The sequence below is a fragment of the Lithobates pipiens genome, unplaced genomic scaffold (assembly GCF_037356315.1).
Source record: "Lithobates pipiens isolate NorthernLeopardFrog02 unplaced genomic scaffold, aLitPip1_a1.2 Scaffold_16, whole genome shotgun sequence".
NCBI lineage: Eukaryota > Metazoa > Chordata > Amphibia > Anura > Ranidae > Lithobates > Lithobates pipiens.
In genome coordinates, this window is record NW_027507748.1 from 588,217,739 (window position 1) to 588,243,323 (window position 25,585).

At 44.8% G+C, this 25,585-nt stretch overlaps 1 protein-coding gene across 3 annotated transcripts in view; it reads right to left on the minus strand.

The window, feature by feature from the left end:
• LOC143983794 (sterol O-acyltransferase 2-like) overlaps positions 1-25,585 on the minus strand; it is a 306,186-nt gene that overhangs the window by 258,846 nt on the left and 21,755 nt on the right. The window contains exon 1 of one of the 3 annotated variants that reach the window (XM_077483883.1): positions 25,120-25,224. The exons of the other annotated variants lie outside the window; for them this stretch is intronic. Within the exon in view, the coding sequence (XP_077340009.1) occupies positions 25,120-25,204 (85 nt within the window). The 5' untranslated portion in view covers positions 25,205-25,224. Of the gene's footprint in view, positions 1-25,119; positions 25,225-25,585 lie in introns of those variants that run through there. 3 annotated transcript variants of the gene reach the window in all.

Consider the following 25,585-nt stretch of genomic DNA (forward strand, 5'->3'; position numbering starts at 1 on the left):
TACACAGACAACACCCACTAACTCCTGCAGACACCGGAACACTACACAAGGCCGCCACGCTGGCGGCCTTATATAGTGTGGGGCGTGTACTACACAGCCTGAGCTATGATTGGTCACAGGCATCCTGCCTGTGGCCAATCATAGCTCTCCTCACTGCTGGCGCTGTGATTGGCCAAGCATGCGGGGTCACAGTGCTTGGCCAATCATGAGCCAGAAATGCACTACGATGGTGCAGTGCATTGTGGGCCATGAGTACCGCACGAATTTGGCACGAACGGCCCACAGAGTTCTGGCTTCGCCTCACGGGTGAACAGCCAGTGTTCGAGTCGAACATGCGTTCGACTCGAACACCAAGCTCATCCCTGGTCACAGCCATATTTTTTACTGGCAACCTTTCCCTGTCACTGGCATTTACTGACAGTAGAAAAGTGCCCTGTTCTTTTACTGCCTCCCAGTAAAAATACTGACGGCTGGCAACACTGCACTCTATGCAACTATGAATCTGAGCTATGGTACTATAGCCCAGCTTATCTCTCTCCAGCATGTTTACTTGCTGCTCTGCTTATCAACTATGTAAGCAACCACAGAGTGTTATACAAATACAATTGTAGAGATGAATCTCCTTCAACATCCATATTGGGTGACATTTCTGTGACATTCATTACAAAGGATCATTCAAGGACTGTGGCTCCCATAGATTATTGCATCTCCATAATTTTCCATGCTACATTCATACATTTTACATCTACATTTATAGTGTGTATGTACACATTTATACTGCATGAATTATGTTTAGCTATGAGGTATGGTTTATATTGATGCATATCACATCATCTTCCGATGGATGTAATTGAGGGGCATCTTAGTGACCACCTGGATACTTGTCCATTTATTTATAATTAGGATGTGTTCCATGTTGGTTGTTTTTAACCACTACAATACAGGGCACTTTTGCCCCCTTCCTTCCCAGCCCAATTTTCAGTTTTCAGCGCTCTCGCACTTTCAATGACAATTGCACGGTCATGCTACACTGTACCCAAATGAAATTTTTATAATTTTGTTCACACAAATAGAGCTTTATTTTGGGGTATTTATTCATGACTCCGTTTTTTATTTTTTGCGATATAAAAAGAGCAGAAATTTGGGAAAAAAATCAATATTTTCTTCTTTCTATTTTCAAAGAAATCCAATAAAATCAAATTTTGACGTAAATTTCAGCCAAAATTTATTCTGCTACATGTTTTTGGTAAAAAAAAAAAAAAATCCATTAAGTGTATTATAATTGGTTTGTGTGATCATGGACATATGTATGCAAATGATCATGTACAGATGTGTGCAGGTGATCACATACATATGTGTGCAGATCATTGGGACATGTGATTTTAGTGGGACATGTGTGTTTTGGGGACATGTGTGTTTTATAGTAGACTGGTGATCAGTGAGTAAAAAGCTGTAAAAACAGCTCATACTCACTTGATCACCAGCCGGCTGCAGCGATCTACTCTCCTCTCCTCAGCGACGATTTCCGTGTGAGGAGAGGGGAGCCGATTGCCTAGCAATTGGCTGACTGTTTACAATCACAGCCATCATGTGATCAGGAGGGCCAATCACAGAGCCCTCCTGCCGATCCGAGATGTGCCGTGTCCGGGTGACACAAGCGCATCAGGATTGCGCTGCTGCGTGGGCACGCGCACGATCCCACTCCTTCTAAAGGACATTCCTGAATGTCCAGTCAGAAGGAGGAGGCTCCCACCCTGCCATTTATATACATTGGTCGGGTGGGAAGTAGTTAAAGCCATAAAAACAAAGGGGATAAGATGGCGCAAAGGACCAATCACAGTAAAGTCTCTTATAAGTGGTAAAAGGGAAGGGGATTAAAAGAAATTGTCCAAAGTTTTGATCAAAGTATGGCAGTAGTCAATATAAAATATATAATATATTTGCACCATCGGCAGCAGCAGTCTTTAGAGGAGAAACACAACTCTCTAAAAAATACAATGGGAGGAAAGGAGAAGTGTGCCAGACTAAGTGCAGTATATAAGGAAGCATTTAATGTAATATTACACACAGCCAAATGGCTGCTCACAAGGAATTGCAGTAATCAGGCATATAGGTAAAAGACGGGGGGGGGGGGGGTTTCCGGAATCATTGGGAGGTCCGTGGAGATGTGAGGATGGTACACGTCTTGCAAGCCGTAGAGGAAAGATGCAACAGTAGAGGCTCTGTCGGTAGTTCTCGAATTCACAGTCTTGCAGATACTATGGTGACAGTAGCCTATAGTATTCTCAGCGTCCAGAAGGCCGAACGTTACATCTCCCTCTGGAGATTTTCCGGGATTATTTATTTATTTCCCATCATCGTTGTCACTCACATACAAGTGCATTCTTCTGTTTTATATATATATATATATATATATATATATATATATATATATATATATATACACACACACATGATATTCCTGTGTTGGTCTTTGTTCTTTTATACACAATATATTATTTTGCAGGTCTTTTTCTTATCATCCATTATTTATTTTTGGTCATTTTTCTATATATATGATTTAGCATGGCACATGCAATTTTCATAATGAATTCACAGACATGGTATATTTTTACATAATATTTCTAATAATTTTTATTTGAGTCCTAAATTCATTCATTTATTAATTTATTCTATTTGGTTTTATCATCCCAGTTGTCTTCTTTTATAATAATATTTCATAGATTTTTTAATTTTTAGTCCTCATATATTATAATATATTTCCATGTTTTAATTATCATCACCTATTACCTCATACACATATATTTATTATTTACCTTTTATTTTTATTTTCATATGTGTGTGTATATATATAAATTTCTTACTGTGGTATATATTAATTCATCTACTGCCAATCTATTGTTATTACATGTGTCACTTGTTCCGCTGTCCAATACAACACCGTGCCCGCCTATATATGCTTTACTTCCTGTATAGACTGGTAGAACTGAGGAAACAACGGATGTTGTGAAACGCGTTTTCTGATTGGTCACCACGTCAATTTCGGTCTACGGAGCTTGTGTTCCACGCTGAGGCACATTTCCAGTTCCGGTCGTTCGGCCTTCCGGGCGCTGAGAATACTATACTCTACTGTCCCCATAGTATCTGCAAGGCTGTGAATTAGAGAACGACAGAGTTGCATCTTTCCTCTATGGCTTGCCAGCATGTAGCATCCTCGCTCCACCACGGACCTCTTAGTAACTCCAGAAACCTCCCCCGTCTTTTACCTATATGCCTGATTACTGCAATTCCTTGTGAGTAGTCATTTGACTGTGTGTTGTATTACATTAAATGCTTCCTTATATACTGCACTTAGTCTGGCGCACTTCTCCTTTCCTCACATTTTTAAACCAATGCTTGTCTAGACCAGTGTTTCTTAACTGCAGTCCTCAAGGTGCCCCAACAGGTCATCTTTTCGGGATTTCAATTATTTTGCACAGGTGATTTAATCAGTTTCATGCCTTAGTAATTGCCAGAGCCATTTCATCTGAGGGAAATCCTGAAAACATGACCTTGAGGACTGGAGTTTAGAAACACTGGCCTAGACAATGTTGTCTTTACTGCGGATGTATAGTGGTGGGTATCTTTAACCAGTTCCCAACCGTCGTCCGTCATATGACGTCCTCCCGTTTAAACAGGGAATGCGCGCGATCGTGCACGCGCATCCCTGTTTCTTCAGTGTCGGCGTGTCACAGAGAAACCACTCACCACCAGGGGGGGGGGGGTGAACAGCCATTGGATATGGCTGTTTACCACGTGATCGACCGTGATGAAGTCACGGTCGATCACAGATGGTCACACCCCCACTGTCCCAGGAACACTGCTCATCACTGACGCTGGTAAACAGCCATTGACCGGCTGTTTACTCACGTGATTGGCTGTGATCGTTTCACAGCCGATCACTAAAATGTAAACAAACCGTGGGAACGAGATGTTACCGGGTTCCCCTTCTCACACACCGATCGTGTGTGAGGAGGAGATTGCGGTAACATCTCGTTAACACTTAGTGTACACCAACACACACTGATTGCCCCCCCCAATAAAGAGGACCTGTCACCACCCATCATAGTACCCGAGTACCTGTCCCAGTCCATCTGAGTACTCGAGTACCTGTCACAGTCCATACGAGTACCCGAGTACCTATCACCGCCCTTCAGAGTACCCAAATACCAGTCATCAGGCCATAAGAGTACCCGAGTACTTGTCACCAGCCCATCAGAGTACCCGAGTACCTATTTGCAGCCCATGCCTCACAGAATATACGTTGGGGTGTTTGCTTTCCATTTTGTGGTTAATTCCACTGTCCTGGTGCTCCAGGATCTTAAAAGTGTGATAGGAATGAAATGAGATGTGTCATTTATGCTCCTAGAACGCCTGAAGGTACAACTTCAATGTTCGGCCTCTCTATGTGACCAGGCCGTGTAAAAGTCCTACACATGTGATATCGCCATACTAATGCGTTTTCATTTTTTCCACATTTTCCAAAATCTTCTGGAAAAAAAAATGAACCATTCAAAAGACTCATTATGCCTCAAAGATTATAAACTGGGGTGTTTGCTTTCCAAAATGGGGTCATTTCATGGTAAATTCCATTGTCCTGGTACTCCAGGGCCTTCAAAAGTGTAATAGGTGGCTGTGAAATGAGATGTGTAATTTTTGCTCGTAGAACGTCTGAAGGTACTACTTCAATGTTGGTGCTCTGTATGTGGCCATGCTGTGTAAAAGTCTCACACATGTGGTATCGCCATACTCGGGAAGAGTAGCAGAATGTATTTTGGGGTGTAATTTGTTGTATGCATATACTGTGTGTGAGAAATAACCTGATAATATGACAATTTTGTAAAAAAAAAAAATTCTTCAAAAATTGTGGGGAAAAAATTACAACTTAAAAAAACTCACCATGCTACTTACTTAATACATTGGAATGCCTACTTTCTAAAAGGGGGTCATTTGGGGGGTATTTGCATTTTCCTGACTTGTTAGTGTCTCAAGAAATGAGATACACCTGATGTACTGAAGGCCTGATCAGATGTGATAAATTTTCAGTGATTGGCACCATAGTTTGTAGACTCTATAACTTTCACAAAGACCAAATAATATACACTAATGTGGGTTATTTTTGCCAAAGATATGTAGCAGTATAAATTTTGGCCAAAATGTATGAAGAAAAATTACTAATTAGCAAAAATTTATGACAGAAAAAGAAAAAGGCATTTTTTTTTTCACAAAATTTACGTTTTATTTTATTTATAGCACAAAAAATAAAAAGCCCACTAGTAATTAAATACCACTAAAAGAAAGCTCTATTTGTGTGGAAAAAGGGATGCAAGTTTCATATGGGTACAGTGTTGCATGACTGAGCAATTGTCATTCAAACTGTGAGAGCGCTGAAAGCTGAAAATTGGTCTGGTCAGGAAGGAGGTGTAAGTGCACTGTATTGAGGTGGTTAACTACTTCTATGGTTTGTTAATGAAGCCATATTTATGGCATATTATTAACTTTAGGAAAAAAGAAATTTGTATTTTTTACTAGTACTTGTTTCCAGTGTCAATGCCTGTGACAGACCTAGCTGGTGCCGAGGCTCTTGGAGGGGACAGAATGCGAGCCTCTTGCCTTGTGATTATGGGCCCTCGCATTTGGGGGAACGGTGCTCTTTGTGAGCTGTATGCCTGGGGACCCCTGAGGTGGTGTTACTTGGATTCAGGTCCGTACTCCCCCCCCCCCCCCAAGACACACAGATGCTGGATATGTAAATGCCATGTTAGCAATAGACTAAATCACACTATTGGGACACAAACGCTTAGATGCTATTATCATCACCTCCTGCCATCCTGACTGTCTTGTATAATGTTGTGTAAATGAGTCTAGTCTGAGTAGTGAGTATTCACACATTGTTGTTTGTGCTAATTAACCCTGTGTTTGTGTTTATAGTAATGTTTATTGAATTGTGAGCAAGGAGCCGAAAAGTCTTATCCCTTCAGTCAAACTAGTCTTGATTAGATAATTAGCTCATGCTAATTAGGTTAGGTTTTAGTCACCCCACTGTATATCTATTTTGTGTGAGATCTCAAATAAAGGTCATTCCTGATGTCCTCCAAGACTAGTTTCGTCTAGTGCTTGGGGGTTCCTATAGCCAGATCCATTGGACTTGTGTTCCAGGACTTAGGAAGCAGTATACTGACGGAAGCACTCAAAGTGTGGGATCGGTTCCATCACAATGCCCTTTCAAAGAACATTTCTATGGTCTCAAGTCTATTTGAGGTCATCAATATATTGTTTTAAGGTTTTGTTTTGGTTGTTTTTGAGGCTGGCCACTAATTGCTACTTTTGCAAAAGTGATTTATTAGCAGCCAGGTAACAAATATTTTCAGAAATAAAAATATTATATATGTTCACTACTGTGTAAAAGTTTCAGGCTGGTGTGAAAAAATGTTGTAAAATTAAAAATTCTTTCAGACATAGAAAGTGTTTGTTTATTTTAATTGATTAACACAATAGAAAGTAAATGAACAGAAGAGAAAACTAAATTGCAACATTCTCCTGCCCTTTAGCAAGCAAAATTGCTACAACCAAATATTAAAAATTTTGACTCATCGGTCCGAAGCACCTGCTGACATTTTTCTGCACCCTAGTTCCTATGGTTTTGTTCATAGTTGAGTCGTTTAGCCTTGCTTCCACAACAGAGGTACATCTTTTAGGCCACAATTCTTCAATGAAGACCACTTATGGCCAGACCTTTCCAGGCAGTAGATAGGTATACCTGGGTCCTACGGGTTTCTGCCAGTTATGTGCTAATGGCACTGCTGGACATCTCCTGATGTTGAAGGGAAGTAAACATGATCTGTCTTTCATCTGCTGCATTAAAGTGATTGTACATTTTTTCCATCTTAATTCACCTGCATTCTATGCATTAAGGTGAAAAACCTTCTTTGCTGCAGCTGCCCCCAGCCCCCCCCCCCCCTTTTTCTTACTTGAGCCTGATTTGATCTAGTAATGTGCACAAGCCCAGTGGCTCTAGCTGCTGTCTTTCTCCTCATTGGACAGATTGATAGCAGCAGGAGCCATTAGTTCCCACTGCTGTCAATCAAATCCAGTGACACGGGAGCGAGCCCGTATGGGTGCCCCTATGAAAAGCGGCTTTCCCTGAGAGCACCCATTGAAGGGAGGGAGCTCTGTCGGGGGACCCCAGAAGAAGAGGATGGGGCTGCTCTGTGCAAAACCCTTGCACAGAGCAGGTGCAACCCTGTTAAGTTTCCTTGGCCAACCATTGCGTCTATAGTGCTTAGCACTGCCTGTTGCTTTCTGCTTCTTTAAAAGAGCTTGAACAGCACATCTTTAAAACTCCCCATTTTGCTTTGAAATCTTTGCCTGGGAGAGACCTTGCTAATGCAATATAGCTACCTTGTGTTTGTGCTCAGTCTTGCCATGGTGTATGACCTGTGACATGAAACAATCCTCCACAACCTCAACTTAGTAGCAGAGTTTGGCTGTTCCTCACCAAGTTGTAAGCCTACACAGTCGTTTCTGTTTCAGTAATGACTCTGTTTCAGCCTACACATGAAATTGATGATCATTTGCACCTGCTTGGTAGAATTGGTTAATCATACACCTGATTCTAATCCTACAAAATCCCTGACTTTGTGCATGTGTAAGTTTTGATGCTGGTTTGAAGCCAAAAGGGTAGTCACATGAAATATTGATTTGATTTACACACTACTATATGTGGGAATGGAGTGAGAATAAAATTAGCTCTCGGGTTCCAGCGCCGCCATCCTCACTAAGGGAAACAGGCAGTGGAGCCTTGCGGCTTCACTGCCCGTTTCCTACTGCGCATGCGCGAGTCACGCATCGCTTTGTGAATGGGACGCGCTGCTTGAAGAAACACACAGTTCCCAGAACACAGTGTGCCCCATTACCCAGAAGACAACCGAGGAGGAGAGAAGACAGAAGGTCACCATGGGAATAGGAACAGGCAGATTAGGAAGACTGCCTAGCAACAGGAATTTCTGGTAAGGTAAAAAAAAAAAAATTCTCTTCAAATGTTTTTTTTTAAATATTTTTTAAAGAATATTAATGCCGTTTTCTTTTCTTTTAGGGTGGCCATATAAGTGAAAACAATATATATACACTAAGACCCCTTTCACACTGGGGTGTTTTTCATGCGCTTTAGCGTTAAAAAAAAAAAAAAAAAGTGCCTGTGAAGCGCTTGAAAGAAGCCCCATCTGCAATCCCAATGTGAAAGCCAAAGTGCTTTAAGAGCCCTTTCACAATGTCAGCAGTGCTTTACTAGCGTTTTTCAAGCTCTATTGGGGCACTTTTAACCCCTGCTAGTGGCCAAACAAAGGGTTAAAAAGTGCCCACAAAACGCTGCTGCCAAAAGCGCTTTTCAGGCGTTTTGCAGGAGCTTCCCATTGATTTCAATGGGAAGGGGAGCTTTAGGAGCGGTGTATTCACCGCTCCAAAAGCGCTGGAAAGAAGCTGCTTGCAGGACTTTTTTTGATGCCCTGCCAGCGCAGCGCCTCTGTCAGACCCACGTATCTGACAGGTGAGCCCGAGATAGCATGGGAAGGTCTCCTTTACCGGTCTGGTTCACGGCCCCTGGTAGGATGGACAGGAGGCACGGGAGCGCAGACGGGTATGAGAGCCTGGCGGGTTAGATGCTGAAGAAGAGATCCAACGGCTGGGTTCGGACAGGTAGACAGTCTCTCACAGCTGGATGCAGGAGCAGATGCAAGCAAGAGATGGTGAGCAGGTCCAGCCACAGGCACAGATGACAGCAGGCAGACGGTGCAATATAGGGATGAGCAAGTTCAAGTCCAGATCACAAGCAGGGTAGGAATCAGGTGGACAGCGTGGTACAAAGGAGCGGGCAGATGCGAGGTCAGAGACAGGCCGAGGTCAAAGGCAGGCAGCATAATCCAAGGGATGAGCCAGGTAAACAGGAGGTCAGGAACACAAGCAAAGTCACAGGTAACAGGGCACAGGAAGCTGCAGATCGGACAGCACCGAGCACGCACAGCCACGCGCACAGGAGCGCCAGCACGCACCAGCACACACTGACGCCCCGCAGCGCACCCAGTGACACGTCCGCTACGAGCAACTCTCTGACAGCCTCAGTGTGAAAGCACTCAGGCTTTTACATTGGGATTGCAGTTGTGGCTTCTTTCAGGCGCTTTACGGGCCCTTTTTTTTAAAGCTAAAGCAAGCACCTGAAAAATGCCTCAGTGTGAAAGGGGTCTAAAAAAAGTTCATAACAGTGAACAAATTAGATGGTGACCAGTGAATCACAAATAGTGATGATAAAGAAATTATCTTCCAGGAACACTCCTCCGCAGTGTCTGAATCCCATCCCCTTATGTTCTCATACTCACCAGCTGCATATGCCTTACACTCTCGTGGTTGGCTAAAAGCGCTTTGACCATCTTTTCATGGGGGTGAAGTAGAAATCTCTAAACCCCAGTTAAAGACAGGTGCATATTCCTTTGGTTGTCCAGATAATGAGCTCCACATGTACATAAAAAAATTGCTTCCAATAGTGTAATAAGGTCACAAGCTTTAATTAACACAAAACTCACTGCATTACACTCACCTGTATAAACTCAAAAAACACTCCATGAGAGTTATGCCGGCCATACACAGTTCGAATTTCGAAAGAATTTTCTTTCGAAAATTGTATCAAAGTATTTTCGTATGAATTTCACATCATTAGTGGGCTGCAGCAACAGCCGATTTTCGTGCGGAAATAAAATTTGAGGAATCGGACATGTTGGAAATTTTTATAAAAACGAACGATTTTCTAATCAATGATGGGAGAATCGTGCGAGAAACGTAATAAGAAAAGAAAATGTACGGAGAGAAAAGAAGATACCCAGCCAAGAAAATTCTTTTCTGTAGCAGCATGAGGTGAAATTGAAGGCTTGGTTGGCCGAATTTCGAAAAAATCAATGGTGGCATCATCGGATCACAAAAAAAACGAATTTTCTGATTTTTGAAAAGAAAGTTTGTTCGAAATTCGACCGTGTATGGCCTGCATTAAACTTCACAGTACTCCATGCATCTGTCACTGGATAATAGATGGCCACGATAGACCCAGGGCATATGAAATTGCAAGATGGTGTCTCACCACTCCTCGTCCCCCGCTATGAGCCAATCGGTGTGTGATGGCTAGCGTCCCGTGCCTTACTGAAATGATCACCAAGTAGCCCTGCCCCAACATGTTTCGTCATAAACCGACTTATTCATCGGAATCCCTGCAACCTCTGACCATCTTCTGTACTATGCCCGCAGCCTCTAACCATCTCTTGTATCATGGCTACAAACTTTGACTATCTCTTGTCTTATATCATGTCTGCAGTCTCTGAGGGAGTCTGGAGAGGAGTAAAAACATGGGAGCACCGCCGGGATGAGGGTCATGGGAGAAGTCAGACTTGTGTGGACTGTGAAGAGGAAACTATAGGAAAACCAGAGCCACCAAGCTGGAGCCGACTGACTGAGTCCTGCAAGGTGCACCTGAGAGGTCAGTGACAGAACCGCCAGGCCAGTATGGGGGGGGGGGGGGGGGTCACTGATGTAAGGGCGGGGGGGATACAATAATGTAAGGGGGCACTGATATAAAACATTTCCCCCTTACCTTAGTGTATTTGTTCTATGGAAGGTCATCTCTGGTCATCAGAGTCCCCCCACATTCCCTGCCCATAGTAAGCAATCCAATAGTTTTATACTTTAATATAGACTAGAAAACAGACAGTCATCATCTGACTGGCTGTTAGCAGTGAAGCATCTTCCTTAAGACCCCTTTCACACTGGGTCTATAGCCGCTTTAGCGCTAAAGCGCTGCTTGTTTTAGCGATGCTTTCGGCTGGATTCACATTATGCATTTTTAGTGCTTGATGCATTTTTGCAGATTTGCGCTACAGTCCATTTACCATTGTTTCCTATGGAACACGTTCTGTAGAGCAAATCTGCAAAATGCATCAAGCACTAAAAATGAATGTGTGAATCCAGCCTTAGTGCTGTTTAAGCAGAGCTTTTCGGCCACTAGCGGGGCAATTTTAACGCCAAAAAAGGGTTAAAAGCGCCCGTCTCGTGACGTTTCTGAAGCTCATTCATTTAAAATTGCAGGGCATTTTGGAAGCGTTAAATACAGCGCTCCCAAACTACCCCAAAGATGCTGCTTGCAGGACTTTCCTAAAAAAGAAATCACACTGAAATGAATGGGAGGCGGTTTTCAGGTGATTTCCTCGCGCTATTTCTAGCGCTAAAATGTCTGAAAAAAAGCCTCAGTGTGAAAGGGGTCTTCGTGAAGTATAGAATCTAATAAACTGGCATGAGGACTTCTCTGCTAATACCCTGTTTGCAGTATGTTTAAGAATCTAATCATTAGAGCAGTGCTAGGGAGTCTTTGGTTAGTTGAGCATGCTTGCATATGCAAAGATTTTTCATAATGTGCCCCCTGATTTTCACGTGGTACATTAACCACTGGGCACTTAAACTCCCTTAATAACCAGACCAATTTTCAGCTTTCGCGCTCTCACATTTTGAATGACAGTTACTCAGTCAAGCAACACTGTACCTATTTGGAATTTTTGTCCTTTTTTCACACAAATAGAGCTCTTTTTTGGTGGTATTTAATCACCGCTGGGTTTTTTATTTTTTTGCACTAAGAAAAAGGACAGAAAATTCTGTAAAAAAAAAAAAAAAAAAGTAGTTTTCTTTGTTTCCGTTATGAAATTTAGCTAATTTGTAATTTTTCTTCACATATTTTGGCCAAAAATTATACCACTACACATATTTGGTAAAAAATAACCCAAATTAGTGTATATTATTTGGTCTTTGTGAAAGTTATAGCGTCCACAAGCCATGGTGCCAATCTCTGAAAATTGATTACACCTGAAGTACTGACGGCCTACCTCATTTCTTGAGACCTTAACAAGCCAGGAAAGTACAAATACCCCCCAAATTACCCCTTTTTGGAAAGTAGACATTTCAAGGTATTTAGTTAGAGGCATGGTGAGTTTTTTGAAGTTGTAATTTTTTCCCACAATTCTTTGCAAAAATCAAGATTTTATTTATTTTCACAAAATTGTTATATTAGCAGATTATTTCTCACACACAGCATATGCACAGCACAAATTACACCCCAAAACACATTCTACTACTCCTCCCAAGTATAGCGATACCACATGTGTGAGACTTTTACACAGCGTGGCCACATACAGAGAGCACCGTCAGGTGTTCTAGGGAACAACAAGGGGGGGGGGGGGGGGAATAATTTTAGTCCCACCCCCTTGTAAATTATTTCCCCCCCTTGTTGGTTAAGTAATTGGGATGGATATTCACGACCTTACCAGGCCGTGTTATCATTTAAAGTCCCTAGGGATGGAATTATTGGGCCTTACCAGGCTTTATTTTCCTCAAAGTCCCTACCTCGTATAAAATGTCTTTAGGTGTTCTAGGGACTTATGTTTCAAATCTAATTTGACTACCTATTACACTTTTGTGAGGCACTGTAGTGGCATGAATGTAGCATGGATGAGCATGAATGGGGATGGCTAAGCATGAATGAGTATGACCGGGTACTGCTGAGTATGGCTGGGTATAGATGGGATGGCTGGGTAGGGCTGAGTATAGATAGGATGGCTGGGTAGGGCTGAGTATGACTCTGTATAGATGGGATGGCTGGGTAGGGCTGAGTATGGCTCTGAATAGATGGGATGGCTGGGTAGGGCTGAGTATGGCTCTGAATAGATGGGATGGCTGGGTAGGGCTGAGTATGGCTCTGTATAGATGGGATGGCTGGGTATGGCTGCGTATGGATGGGTATGGATGGGTATGGCTAATTATGGATGGGGGTGGATGGGATGGCTGAGCATGGATGGATGAGTATGCCAAGCATGGATGGGTATGCAGAGTATGGATGGATGGATGGGTATGCATGGCTAAGAATGGATGGATTTGTCACTAAGCAGCACCGAGGGCACTACACATACAGCCCACAGCGCTGCTGCCATGATCTCTCCCCTCTCCGCTCACACTGGACAGAGAGGGGTTGGAGGAACCGGAAATCACGCTGGTTTGTTTACATGTGATCGAGCCATCATTTGGGCAGAGTGATCACGTGGTAAATGGCCATGATGAGCATCCGTTTACCGTGATGCACCGGGTCCAGAGGAAGTTCTCGGGCGCACTCCCCAGGGGGTGCGTGAGAGCGGGATTCAGGGAGGAAGTCACTGTACGCCCTCCCAGAGTTAAGTAACCTCCCTGTAGCCGTCATTCGGTTATGGGCTGGTTGCTAAGTGGTTAAATATTACTTGGGCTTCTCAACTGATGCACATCTATGCATTTTCTCCAATACATTTTAAGTAAAGTAAGTTAATCAAAACGCATGTTAACGTATACTGTTGTGTACTTTCAGCATGCATTTCAATGCTTTGTATTAAATGTCAACGCACATCATTATAACACAGAGAAGAAAGTTCCCAGTCCTCCAAAAATACGTTTTCAAATACACACACATGACATCACCTAGGTCCAGGGCTGGTGCAAGGATTTTTAACACCCTAGGCGAAACCTAATTTTGACGCCTCTTTGGCCCCACCCCTGACTCCACTCCTTTTGCCCTGCCCATGTATACCCCACCTTTTTATAGATTGCTACCATTTTGGGGGTGGAGTCAGTCACTGAGCCTGGAGGTGGTGGGGGGGCATCGGTATGGCACCCCGAATTGATGTGTGCTCTAGCCGGCGCCTACCTTGTCTATAGGTAGCACTGGCCCTGTACAGGGGATATGTACACGGATAATTTAAGGCACTGATAATCAGTGCAGGCCCATCAGTACCACCTATCAGTGCCCAAGGGGCACTGAGTGATACCTATATGCAGTGTCACCTCCATCAGTGAAGCCTATCGGTGGGAACCCATCATAATGGGCACAACGGGTGTACAGACCTGGGAACTCAGCACAGGGATGGTGGGAACTCCTCACAATGGGCACAGAAGGTGTACAGACCTGGGAACTCGGCACAGGGATGGTTGGACCCCTCATAATTGGCACAGTGGGTTTACAGACTCGGGAACTCAGCACAGGGATGGTGGGAACCCCTCATAATGGACACAGCGGGTGTACAGACCTGAGAACTCAGCACAGGGATGGTGGGACCCCTCATAATGGGCACAACGGGTGTACAGACCTGGGAACTCAGCACAGGGATGGTGGGACCCCTCATAATGGGCACATCGGGTGTACAGACCTGGGAACTCAGCACAGGGATGGTGGGACCCCTCATAATGGGCACAGCGGGTGTACAGACCTGAGAACTCAGCACAGGGATGGTGGGACCCCTCATAATGGGCACAGCGGGTGTACAGACCTGAGAACTCAGCACAGGGATGGTGGGACCCCTCATAATGGGCACAGCGGGTGTACAGACCCGACAACTCAGCAGAGGGATGGTGGGAACCCTTCATAATGGGCACAGCAGGTGTACAGACCTGGGAACTCAGCACAGGAATAGTGGGAACCTCTCATAATGGGCACCGCGGGTGTACAGACCTGAGAACTCAGCACAGGGATGGTGGGACCTGTCATAATGGGCACAGCGGGTGTACAGACCTGGGAACTCAGCACAGGGATGGTGGGATCCCTCATAATGGGCACAGCAGGTGTAAAGACCGCAGAAATCAGCACAGGGATGGTGGGACCACTCATAATGGGCACAGCGGGTGTACAGACCCGGGAACTCAGCACAGGGATGGTGGGATCCCTCATAATGGGCACAGCAGGTGTGCAGACCTTGGGGGGGGGGAAAGCATTTATTAGAAATGATTGGCTATATTTTCTTCCTGCAGCTGCTGACTGCTGGTGGAAGGGAGAGGAGAAAGACAATTTCAGATGCTGCAAGTGAAGGAAAATACAGCCCAGTTCGAGTAAATGCTGCACTAGTATCAGCAGTAACCTGGAGAATCCCTATGGACTAGTAGTGGGCAGCAGCCTGGTCACCAACAGAAGAAAGAAAAAAACAGAGCCGACACACTGACTGCCCTGTACAGCACTGATATCAGTAATAGCATTGTGTAGCTGGACACTGATCACTCACCCACATCCTCTGCTTCCAACCTGCTGTGCTGTGATCAGGGGAGGGGGGACATTCCCGGGAGCTCGGGGGTTATCAGGAAGAGCTGAACTGAACGCTGATATCATATCATCCTGTCCTGAAAGTTGCAGACAGCCAAGGAACTATTTACTGTGCCATGTAATGGGCGGGCTGAGTGTATACAGAGCAGTCAGTGGGGTGGATGTAATGCAAATGTAAAGGCTCGGAGATCAGTGGTGTGTATAGGGCGGCATTTACAAACACCAATCTGTATTTTCCTCCACTGGTGTCACCTTATACACGGGATCTGCGCCTCTCCACACCCCCAGCTAGGAGTGTTTGTCAGTGCCCAGTGGTAGACATGTGCAGAGTAAAATATTTCGTTTCGGAATTTCGTTTTCGTCCGAAAACTTAATTTATTTAGTTACTCCCGAAATTCGTTTTTATTTATTTCGTTTTTCGTTCAAAAATTGCATTCGTCCGAAAATCCACATGAATTACGGTCGAATCTGTCTTTAAGGCTTATGGTGTCTGTCGAATGTATAAAGAAGATTTGACGGAGCTAGTATATAGCATACTTTAGAACCCCTGTTAAAGTCTATGGGACTCCAACATTCAAAATTTAAAGTGCTAATTTTAAAGACTAATTTGCAAGTTACTGTCCTAAAAAGTGTTTGGGGACCCGGGTCCTGCCCCAGGGGACATGTATCAATGCAAAAAAAAGTTTTAAAAACTGCAGTTTTTTCAGGAGCAGTGATTTTAATAATGATTAAAGTGAAACAATAAAAGTGTAATATTCCTTTAAATTTCATAGGGGGGGGGGGTTGTCTATAGTATGCCTGTGAAGGGGCTCATGTTTCTGGTGCTTAGAACTGTCCCTGTGACGTATGGGTGACCCGCCCCCTCTGATGTAACGGAAACCTGTCTGTGTTACATCAGAGGGGTGCGGGGTCACCCATACGTCACAGGGAACCCCGGGTTTCCCCTTGCGTCAGAGGGGGGCGGGGTCAGGTGACGGGTGGCCCCGCCCTCCGTATATAAGAAACGTCAGGCCGCCGGAATCCTTGCAGTGTCTCCTCTGCGGAGACAGAAGAAGGATGTATTCGCTGCGCTGGATGAGATGAGCCATCGCTGGATAGATGACCGTCCGTCGCTGGATAGCAAGAGTGGATTACCACCGCTGGAATCTTTTTTTTATTTTTTTTATTTTTAATAAAGATATTTTTCAAAAGTGTGTTTGTCTTATTTAACTATTTTTTACACTTTCTTTGTGAAATGGTAGGGGTACTTTTGTACCCCCTTACCATTTCAAACAGGGGGGGGGGCCGGGATCTGGGTGTCCCCTTGTTAAAGGGGGCTTCCAGATTCTGATAAGCCCCCCGCCCGCAGACCTCCACAACCACCGGCCACGGTTGTGGGGATGAGGCCCTTGTCCTCATCAACATGGGGACAAGGTGCTTTGAGGGGTCACAGACCCCCAAAGCATCCTCCCAATGTTGAGGGCATGTGGCCTGGTACGGTTCAGGAGGGAGGGGGGGGCGCTCTCTCGTCCCCCCCTCTTTTCCTGTGGCCTGCCAGGTTGCGTGCTCGGATAAAGGGTCTGGTATGGATTTTTAGGGGGACCCCCACGTCAATTTTTTTTAAAATTTGACGCGGGGTTCCCCTTAATATCCATACCAGACCTGAAGGGTCTGGTTATGGATATTTAGGGGGAACCCCACGTCAAATTTTTTCTAAAATTTGAGGCAGGGTTCCCCTTAATATCCATACCAGACCTGAAGGGCCTGGTAATTGAATTTGGGGGACCCCCACGCTTTTTTATTTATTTATTTATTTATCAATGACTTTCAATGAGTGTTCTCTGTATTACGGGAGCCGACAATTCATAATAGCTGCGAGTGATTTTAAAGGACTTTTTTTTCTGCATAAATGACACTTTGTGCAGGGACAGTTCTAAGCACCAGAAACATGAGCCCCTTCACAGGCATACTATAGACAACCCCCCCTATGAAATTTAAAGGAATATTACACTTTTATTGTTTCACTTTAATCATTATTAAAATCACTGCTCCCGAAAAAACGGCCGTTTTTAAAACTTTTTTTTGCATTGATCCATGTCCCCTGGGGCAGGACCCTGGTCCCCAAACACTTTTTAGGACAGTAACTTGCAGAATCTTTTCTCTCTGTCAAATCTTTTTTCTCTGTCGAATATTTTCTCTATATAATCTTGGACTAATAGAGGTAAGGTTAGGCACATTCAACCACAGGTTCTATAGACAGATTGTTATTGTCAGAGTCATGTCGAATCTCCTATTTTATATCGAACTGTTGTAACAATGAAAACGAAAATAAAGCATTTATTTATGTCGGATCTTTCGTTTTTTCGGATTTTGTGCTTTCGTTATCGTTTGTCAAAACGAAAACGAAAATAGCTGAAATTCGGACGAAAATGCATTCGGACGAAAACGAAGCTGGGCGGAAGACACTTACAGGATGCTTTGTGTATTGTTCCTAGGTGTGCAGATCGCTCCTATACACATGTACTGCAGAGCAGCTCCACCAAAATTCTTCTGCTTTCTTGAGTTACTGAGCTGCGCCTGTCTCCTCACTCCTCCCCCCCTGCTCATGCTTGTCTGTCCTGTTATACTGACGCCCAGCTCTACACACATAAGACTGTTATCTCCACACCAGAGAGCTATGTATACACAGCAGCCAGAGTTGCGCCCTTGGTGGCAGTGCGACCTAGGCGGCTGCCTAATCCGCCTAGTGGTAGCACCGACCCTGCCTAGGTCAAACCAGCCAACATTTCAGGGCCTTGCAGTGAATCACTCTGAAGAATGAAGGGGACCCTGTGAGGCCCTAACACACTGGCTGCTTTGACCTATGTGTCAATACATGTTTGAACAAATTGTGAAAATTTATTTCTAGAGTGCTGGGGAATTTTTTCACTGCTTTTCTTGTGATCATCACCATCAGTTGCAGTCACTACATTCACCGCTCTAAATCATATTAGGTGCAGGACTATCAGAAGTGTGCCGCTCTACACAAAACTTTTAGAACACACATTTATGCATATTGATGTTTTTATGGGCACTGAGATGCGTTTTGACGCATTGCCATTGATTTTAATGGAAAACACATTAAGCAAAAATGCAATTGTGACGGGAGTCACTTTTGGGCACAGGATGAGCAAGAAAATAATGAACCCTGTATCTGCCATATTAGAAATAGTGGCCAATTTATAATGTTGGGACAAATACTGTTAGGAGATACTGATGTCAATTCCAGCCACCTGTCTGTCTGTTGTCTGCTAGAATGTGTTTATTGTAAATAAGTCTAGTATGGGTTTTAAGATTCGTTAGATCCCCATTGTTGTTTGTGTTAATTAACTCTGCTATTCTGTGAAGGAGTCTGTGTTGATTTGTGATAATGTTGATTGTGTTTTCTGAGCTACAAGACAGCAAGTCTGGCCTAAAGGTCATGTCCGTGTCATCTAGGCTGTCTAAAGGGATTAGTTAATTAGCTCATGTTAATTAAGTTTCTGGTCACAGGTGTATGTTCAGAGTAATATGAGCAGGAGGTATGCACCTCCTCTTTTACTGTATAAAAGAGCCTATATTCCTTCCAATAAAATTCATTCCTGTTTGACCCTCAATACAGGGCCTCGTCTTGTATTTGGGGGGAGAATTATTCGTATGGGTTTCTTGTTTGGTAGCTGCCTTGGTGTTTGGGAAAGGAATGTCCTAAACGACTTTAACCCCTTTCATACTCGGGGTGTCGTTACCCCACAGCGGGATGATTCCGACAGCCCATAAGGACAGCTACAAGAGGACACAGGCCAATGGAAGCACAGTATGAACTGCTAAAGCATTCTTCCCTCAAGGAGTTACTGGAGAACTTTGGCCGACTGGCCAACAACCGTAAGAAGAGGGACATTATCTCTGAAATAGTCAAAATGGATAGAGCCGAAAGACCAAACACAAATGAAAGGCCCAGCATAACAGATAGGACACCCGAAGAGGTGAGTTTTGATTGGGCTGTTAACATAAGACTGGCACATTATGGACCTAACCCTACAGCGGAGATCATAGACCGAGTTATAGTGGCTGTGGAGGCAAATTGGCTACAGCAAAGAGGTGCTGCAGTAGCAGGAATCACAGGAGCACCAACTGAAAGGAGAAAGGTACATTTTGCTGCTTTTAAAAATGTAACGAAGCAGAAGGGGAGATGGATGGGTACCTTGCCGTTTTTGAACAGCAATGTGCCCTACACCAGGTGCCCACAGAGGAATGGGTTACCATTTTGTCTGGGAAATTGTCCAGCTGGGCCAGTGAAGCATTCAGGGCCATCCCAGAGGAGGAGATTATGAACTATGGGCTGGTAAAATAAGCACTTTTGGCCAGGTACAGAGGCGGCTCTTTAATTAGGCAAATTAGGCGATTGCTTTAGGCCTCGCCTACAGAAAGGGCCTCGCCGTCGTGCAATTGCCTAATTTGCCTTTCAGGTGTTGTGCTGCTGTTGTGTACAGTGTGGGACACTGGGACTGGGACTCGCAAGCGGCAGGGGGAGTGTCTGGTGGGCACGCTGCACATAGCTGTGGTGCAGAGTGAGTTGATCCATCCGGTGGTGGATGAGGGGGGGGGGGGGATAACAATAATGTTCACTCGACATGGTGCTGGATGGTGTGGGCATGGTCAGTCTGCCTGCGTCCAATAGCAGGCTCCACTGCTGCAGCGCCGTCCTCCGTGTCCTAGCCCTTCCCCTAAAGTCGGCAACGGCGGCCCCAGTGCATGGCGGGAATTGTAGTTCTCCCACAGAGCACAGGCACACAGACTTCAACATGGCCGTCTGGTGCCTGTGCTCTGCAGAGACTACAACTCCCAGATTGCACTGCAGGGCAGAGAGAGAACATTGTGTGTTGCTTCTCTAAATCCTGCTACCTTTAGTCACCAAGGTGAGGAGCAGGGGTAGGTAGTGTCTATAACTGTAAAATAATTTTATATATATATATATATATATATTATGTAAATTGTACTTGCTCCAATGTAATGTCAAGTTAGAATACAGCATTGACTTAGCCGAAAGCACAATATTTTATATATATATAATAGTGCATATATATATATATATATATATAAAATATAGTGCATATATATATATATATATATATATATATATATATATATTATAGTGCATATATATATATATAAAATATAGTGCATATATATATATATATATATATATATTATAGTGCATATATATATAAAATATAGTGCATATATATATATATATATATATATATATATATATATATATATATATATATCTACAACAATGCACCCCCAAGTCAAAGACTATATTATCTCTGCATGGGCTTTAGGTCATATTATCAATTCTTGAAATAGCTTCTTCATTCATGGCAAAGTGCTTCTTTTCTCAAATTAATAATAGTTCATGTATCATGTACAGGTTTATTTTCCCATATTGTAAAAATAACTTGTCATCTGCTTTACTGAGGTTTTGGTTTGCCTGGATCAATAGGATTAAAATAGTTCCACCATACTGAAGGTTGGTTCTCTTATTCTCTTTGGACCTTGATGAGCACAGTGGCTGCATTTGATGAGCACAGTGGCTGCGTTTGATGGCACAGTGGCTGCGTTTGATGGGCACAGTGGCTGCGTTTGATGGGCACAGTGGCTGCGTTTGATGGGCACAGTGGCTGCGTTTGATGGGCACAGTGGCTGCGTTTGATGACACAGTGGCTGCGTTTGATGACACAGTGGCTGCGTTTGATTGGCACAGTGGCTGCATTTGATCGGCACAGTGGCTGCGTTTGATGGGCACAGTGGCTGCGTTTGATGGGCACAGTGGCTGCGTTTGATGACACAGTGGCTGCGTTTGATGAACACAGTGGCTGCGTTTGATGGCACAGTTTGTTTGCACCCCCCCAAAAATTTTGAGCGCCAGCCACCACTGGATGGAATCATCATTGTGCCCTTCTCCTTACTTGTTGAATGACAAGCTGAGGGCATGTACATTCCAGTTGAATGCCATTTAATGAGGCTGGCTGTTGTTCAAACTGGAGGGCTTATTTTATTTTTAATTTTAATTATTTTAATTATTTATCTTGCTGCTTATCTTGCTCATTCTGCTTTCAAAATGAACGCCAGGCAAACATCTATTCACACACATATGTGAAATGTTTCTTCTACCAAAAGATTTATAATTCTGTGCAGATATTTTTGTGATTCATATTCCTCTGCCAGACAGTACACCCAGAATGGTGTGACAGTACCACCTTCACTATTACAGTTAAGTAATACAGCAGTGTTACCCTCTCCATAAACCTGCTGACGATGAAGAAGCATTAGACAGTTAAGTTATCAATTATGCTAATTCTGTTGTTATCATGGCTGCGCAGTCTCTGACCGTCTCCTGTATCATTGTCCGCACAGTCTCTGACCGTCTCCTGTATCATTGTCCGCACAGTCTCTGACCATCGCCTGTATCATTGTCTGCACAGTCTTTGACCATCTCCTATATCATGGCCGCACAGTCTCTGATTATCCCTGTATCATGGCCACACAGTCTCTGACCGTCTCTTGTATCATTGTCCGCACAGTCTCTGTTCGTCTCCTGTATCATTGATCGCACAGTCTGACCGTCTCCTGTACCATTGTCTGCACAGTCTCTGACCATATTCTGTATCATTTTCCGCACAGTCTCTGACCATCACCTGCATCTTTGTGGTGTGATTGTCTTTCAGCACCCTGTCTGTGGCTCCAACTTTTCATACCGTGTTAGCCAGGTAAGACCTTGCTTGTCATTACCATAATAAAACTCCTGTATCACTGTCGGCACAGTCTCTGACTGTCTCCTGTATCACTGTCGGCACAGTCTCTGACCATCTCCTGTATCATGGCTGCACAGTCTCTGACCATCTCCTGTATCATGGCTGCACAGTCTCTGACCGTCTCCTGTATCATGGCCGCACAGTCTCTGACCATCTCCTGTACCATTGTCCGCACAGTCTCTGACCGTCTCCTGTATCATTGGCTGCACAGTCTCTGACCATATCCTGTATCATTTTCCGCACAGTCTCTGACCGTCTCCTGTATCGTGGCTGCACAGTCTCTGACCGTCTCCTGTATCATGGCCGCACAGTCTCTGACCGTCTCCTGTATCATGGCCGCACAGTCTCTGATCGTCTCCGGTATCATGGCCGCATAATCTCTGACCGTCTCCTGTATCATGGCCGCACAGTCTCTGACCGTCTCCTGTATCATGGCCGCACAGTCTCTGACCGTCTCCTGTATCATTGTCCGCACAGTCTCTGATCATCTCCTGTATCATTGTCCGCACAGTCTCTGTTCGTCTCCTGTATCATTGATCGCACAGTCTGACCGTCTCCTGTACTATTGTCTGCACAGTCTCTGACCATATCCTGTATAATTTTCCACACAGTCTCTGACCATCACCTGCATCTTTGTGGTGTGATTGTCTTTCAGCACCCTGTCTGTGGCTCCAACTTTTCATACCGTGTTAGCCAGGTAAGAGCTTGCTTGTCATTACCATAATAAAACTCCTGTATCACTGTCGGCACAGTCTCTGACCGTCTCCTGTATCACTGTCGGCACAGTCTCTGACCGTCTCCTGTATCATGGCTGCACAGTCTCTGACCGTCTCCTGTATCATGGCTGCACAGTCTCTGACCGTCTCCTGTATCATGGCTGCACAGTCTCTGACCATCTCCTGTACCATTGTCCGCACAGTCTCTGACCATCTCCTGTATCATTGGCTGCACAGTCTCTGACCATATCCTGTATCATTTTCCGCACAGTCTTTGACCGTCTCCTGTATCATGGCTGCACAGTCTCGGACTGTCTCCTGTATCATGGCCGCACAGTCTCTGACCGTCTCCTGTATCATGGCCGTACAGTCTCTGACCGTCTCCTGTATCATGGCCGCACAGTCTCTGACCATCTCCTGTATCATGGCCGCACAGTCTCTGATCGTCTCCGGTATCATGGCCGCATAATCTCTGACCGTCTCCTGTATCATGGCCGCACAGTCTCTGACCGTCTCCTGTATCATGGCTGCACAGTCTCTGACCGTCTCCTGTATCATTGTCCGCACAGTCTCTGATCGTCTCCTGTATCATTGTCTGCACAGTCTCTTACATTACATAACCCCCTGAACCTCAGGGCCCCTTTACATTACACAGCACCCTGCACCTCTAGACCCCTTTACATTACACAACACCCTGCACCTCAGGACACCTTTACATTACAAAACCCTCTGCACCTCTTGGACCCCTTTACATTACACAGCACCCTGCACCTCTGGACCCATTTACATTACACAACCCCCTGAACCTCAGGGCCCCTTTACATTGCACAGCACCCTGCACCTCTAGACCCCTTTACATTACACAACACCCTGCACCTCAGGACACCTTTACATTACAAAACCCTCTGCACCTCTGGACCCCTTTGCATTACACAACCCCCTGCACCTGTGGACCCCTTTACATTACACAGCCCCCTGCACCTCTGGACCCCTTTACATTACACATCACTGTGCACCTCAGGACACCTTTACATTACAAAACCCTATGCACCTTTGGACCCCTTTACATTACACAGCACCCTGCACCTCTGGACCCATTTACATTACACAACCCCTGAACCTCAGGGCCCCTTTACATTACACATCACCCTGCACCTCTAGACCCCTTTACATTACACAGCACCCTGCACCTCTAGACCCCTTTACATTACACAGCACTGTGCACCTCAGGACAACTTTACATTACAAAACCCTCTGCACTTCCTGGACCCCTTTACATTACACAGCACCCTGCTCCTCTGGAACCATTTACATTACACAACCCCCTGAACCTCAGGGCCCCTTTACATTACATAGCACCCTGCACCTCAGGACACCTTTACATTACAAAACCCTCTGCACCTCCTGGATCCCTTTACATTACACAGCACCCTGCACCTCAGGACCCCTTTACATTACACAACACCCTGCACCTCAGGACCCCTTTACATTACACAACCCCCTGCACTTCAGGACCCCTTTACATTACACAACCCCCTGCACTTCAGGACCCCTTTACATTACACAACCCCCTGCACTTCAGGACCCCTTTACATTACACAGCACCCTGAAGCCTTTGGGTTCACACTGGTGTCTTGGAGTTTGTCGCAGTGTTGGGGTATATGCAGTTTTTCTGCATATAATCCTAATTTTTAGCTGCAGTCCCACAGACGTCTATTAGCTTGTGTAATTTTACTGTGTTTTCTGAAAGATTCAGTATAGAGGACATTCGGTGCGCTTTCAGAAAATGGTGCAAAAATGTGTAACCTAATAGAAGTCTGTGGGACTGTAGTGAAAATTGAGGCAACTGAACCACAGCGCATCAGTGTGAACCCACCTGAGTCCTGGTTCACATATATGTGATGCGATGCAGGAATCGTTGAGATTCCAGTTGCAGATTCCTGCATTGCATGTTGCTTGTTGGCTGTTCACACTGCCCTTTGCAAGCTGCTACGGGTGTCAATGTAAAATTAATGACATCCCCAGATCGGTTTGCAAATCGCAGTGAGAACTGTGAAATGGTGCAAGAATCGGATTGCATAGGTGTGAACACCCATCCAATCCAAGTGCAACCAAAAAAAGGGTCCCTCACCATTTTGGTGCAAATGTGATTTCAGCCATACAGTTTGTATGGCTGAATTTGCATCGCACAGACATTGCATGTGATTTGCACAGCAATTCGGTGCGAATCACATGCAATGTCTATGAACACAGTAGTGTAAACCCTGGTAAAGGAACATGATGGGGAGCATGATGGGAATATGATGGGGACATGATGGAAAGACTCTGTAGGACAACAGAGGAAAGAGGGGGAGTGAATGAGATTTGGGAGAGAGAGAGAGGGCAGAGTCTGAGCACAGGGACAGTGCTGATAACTTACTTGGATGTTCTTCCTCACACTGTTTAAATGTCCCCACCCCCACATTGCTTTCAGAGCAGCTCAGCACACAGGCTGCACGGAGCATGGATGGGACATGCAGGGGAGAGAGGGGGCATAGCTAAGGCAGACTCTTCCATCTCTGTGGAGGGGAGGGGGGGGGAAATTGTACTCACTCACTGGGCTGTTATAATTAAACAGAGAGTGAGAGCATTGTGACAATGGGTCAGTCTGCCTGAGGTCTCCCTGCTCAGCATGTCACATCGGCTGCACTATCAAGCCTGTCCCACTCTCACTGCTTCATACAGGGGAGCTGCCTGACACCCCCCTAATGTGTGGCACCTGGGGCGGACCGCACCCCCCGCCCCCTAGTTAGTACGCCACTGATTTTTCCCATTATGGGCGTGAATGGGGCCTCATGTCTAAGTTTTGCCTAAGGCCTCACAAAGTCTAGAGCCTCCTCTGGCCA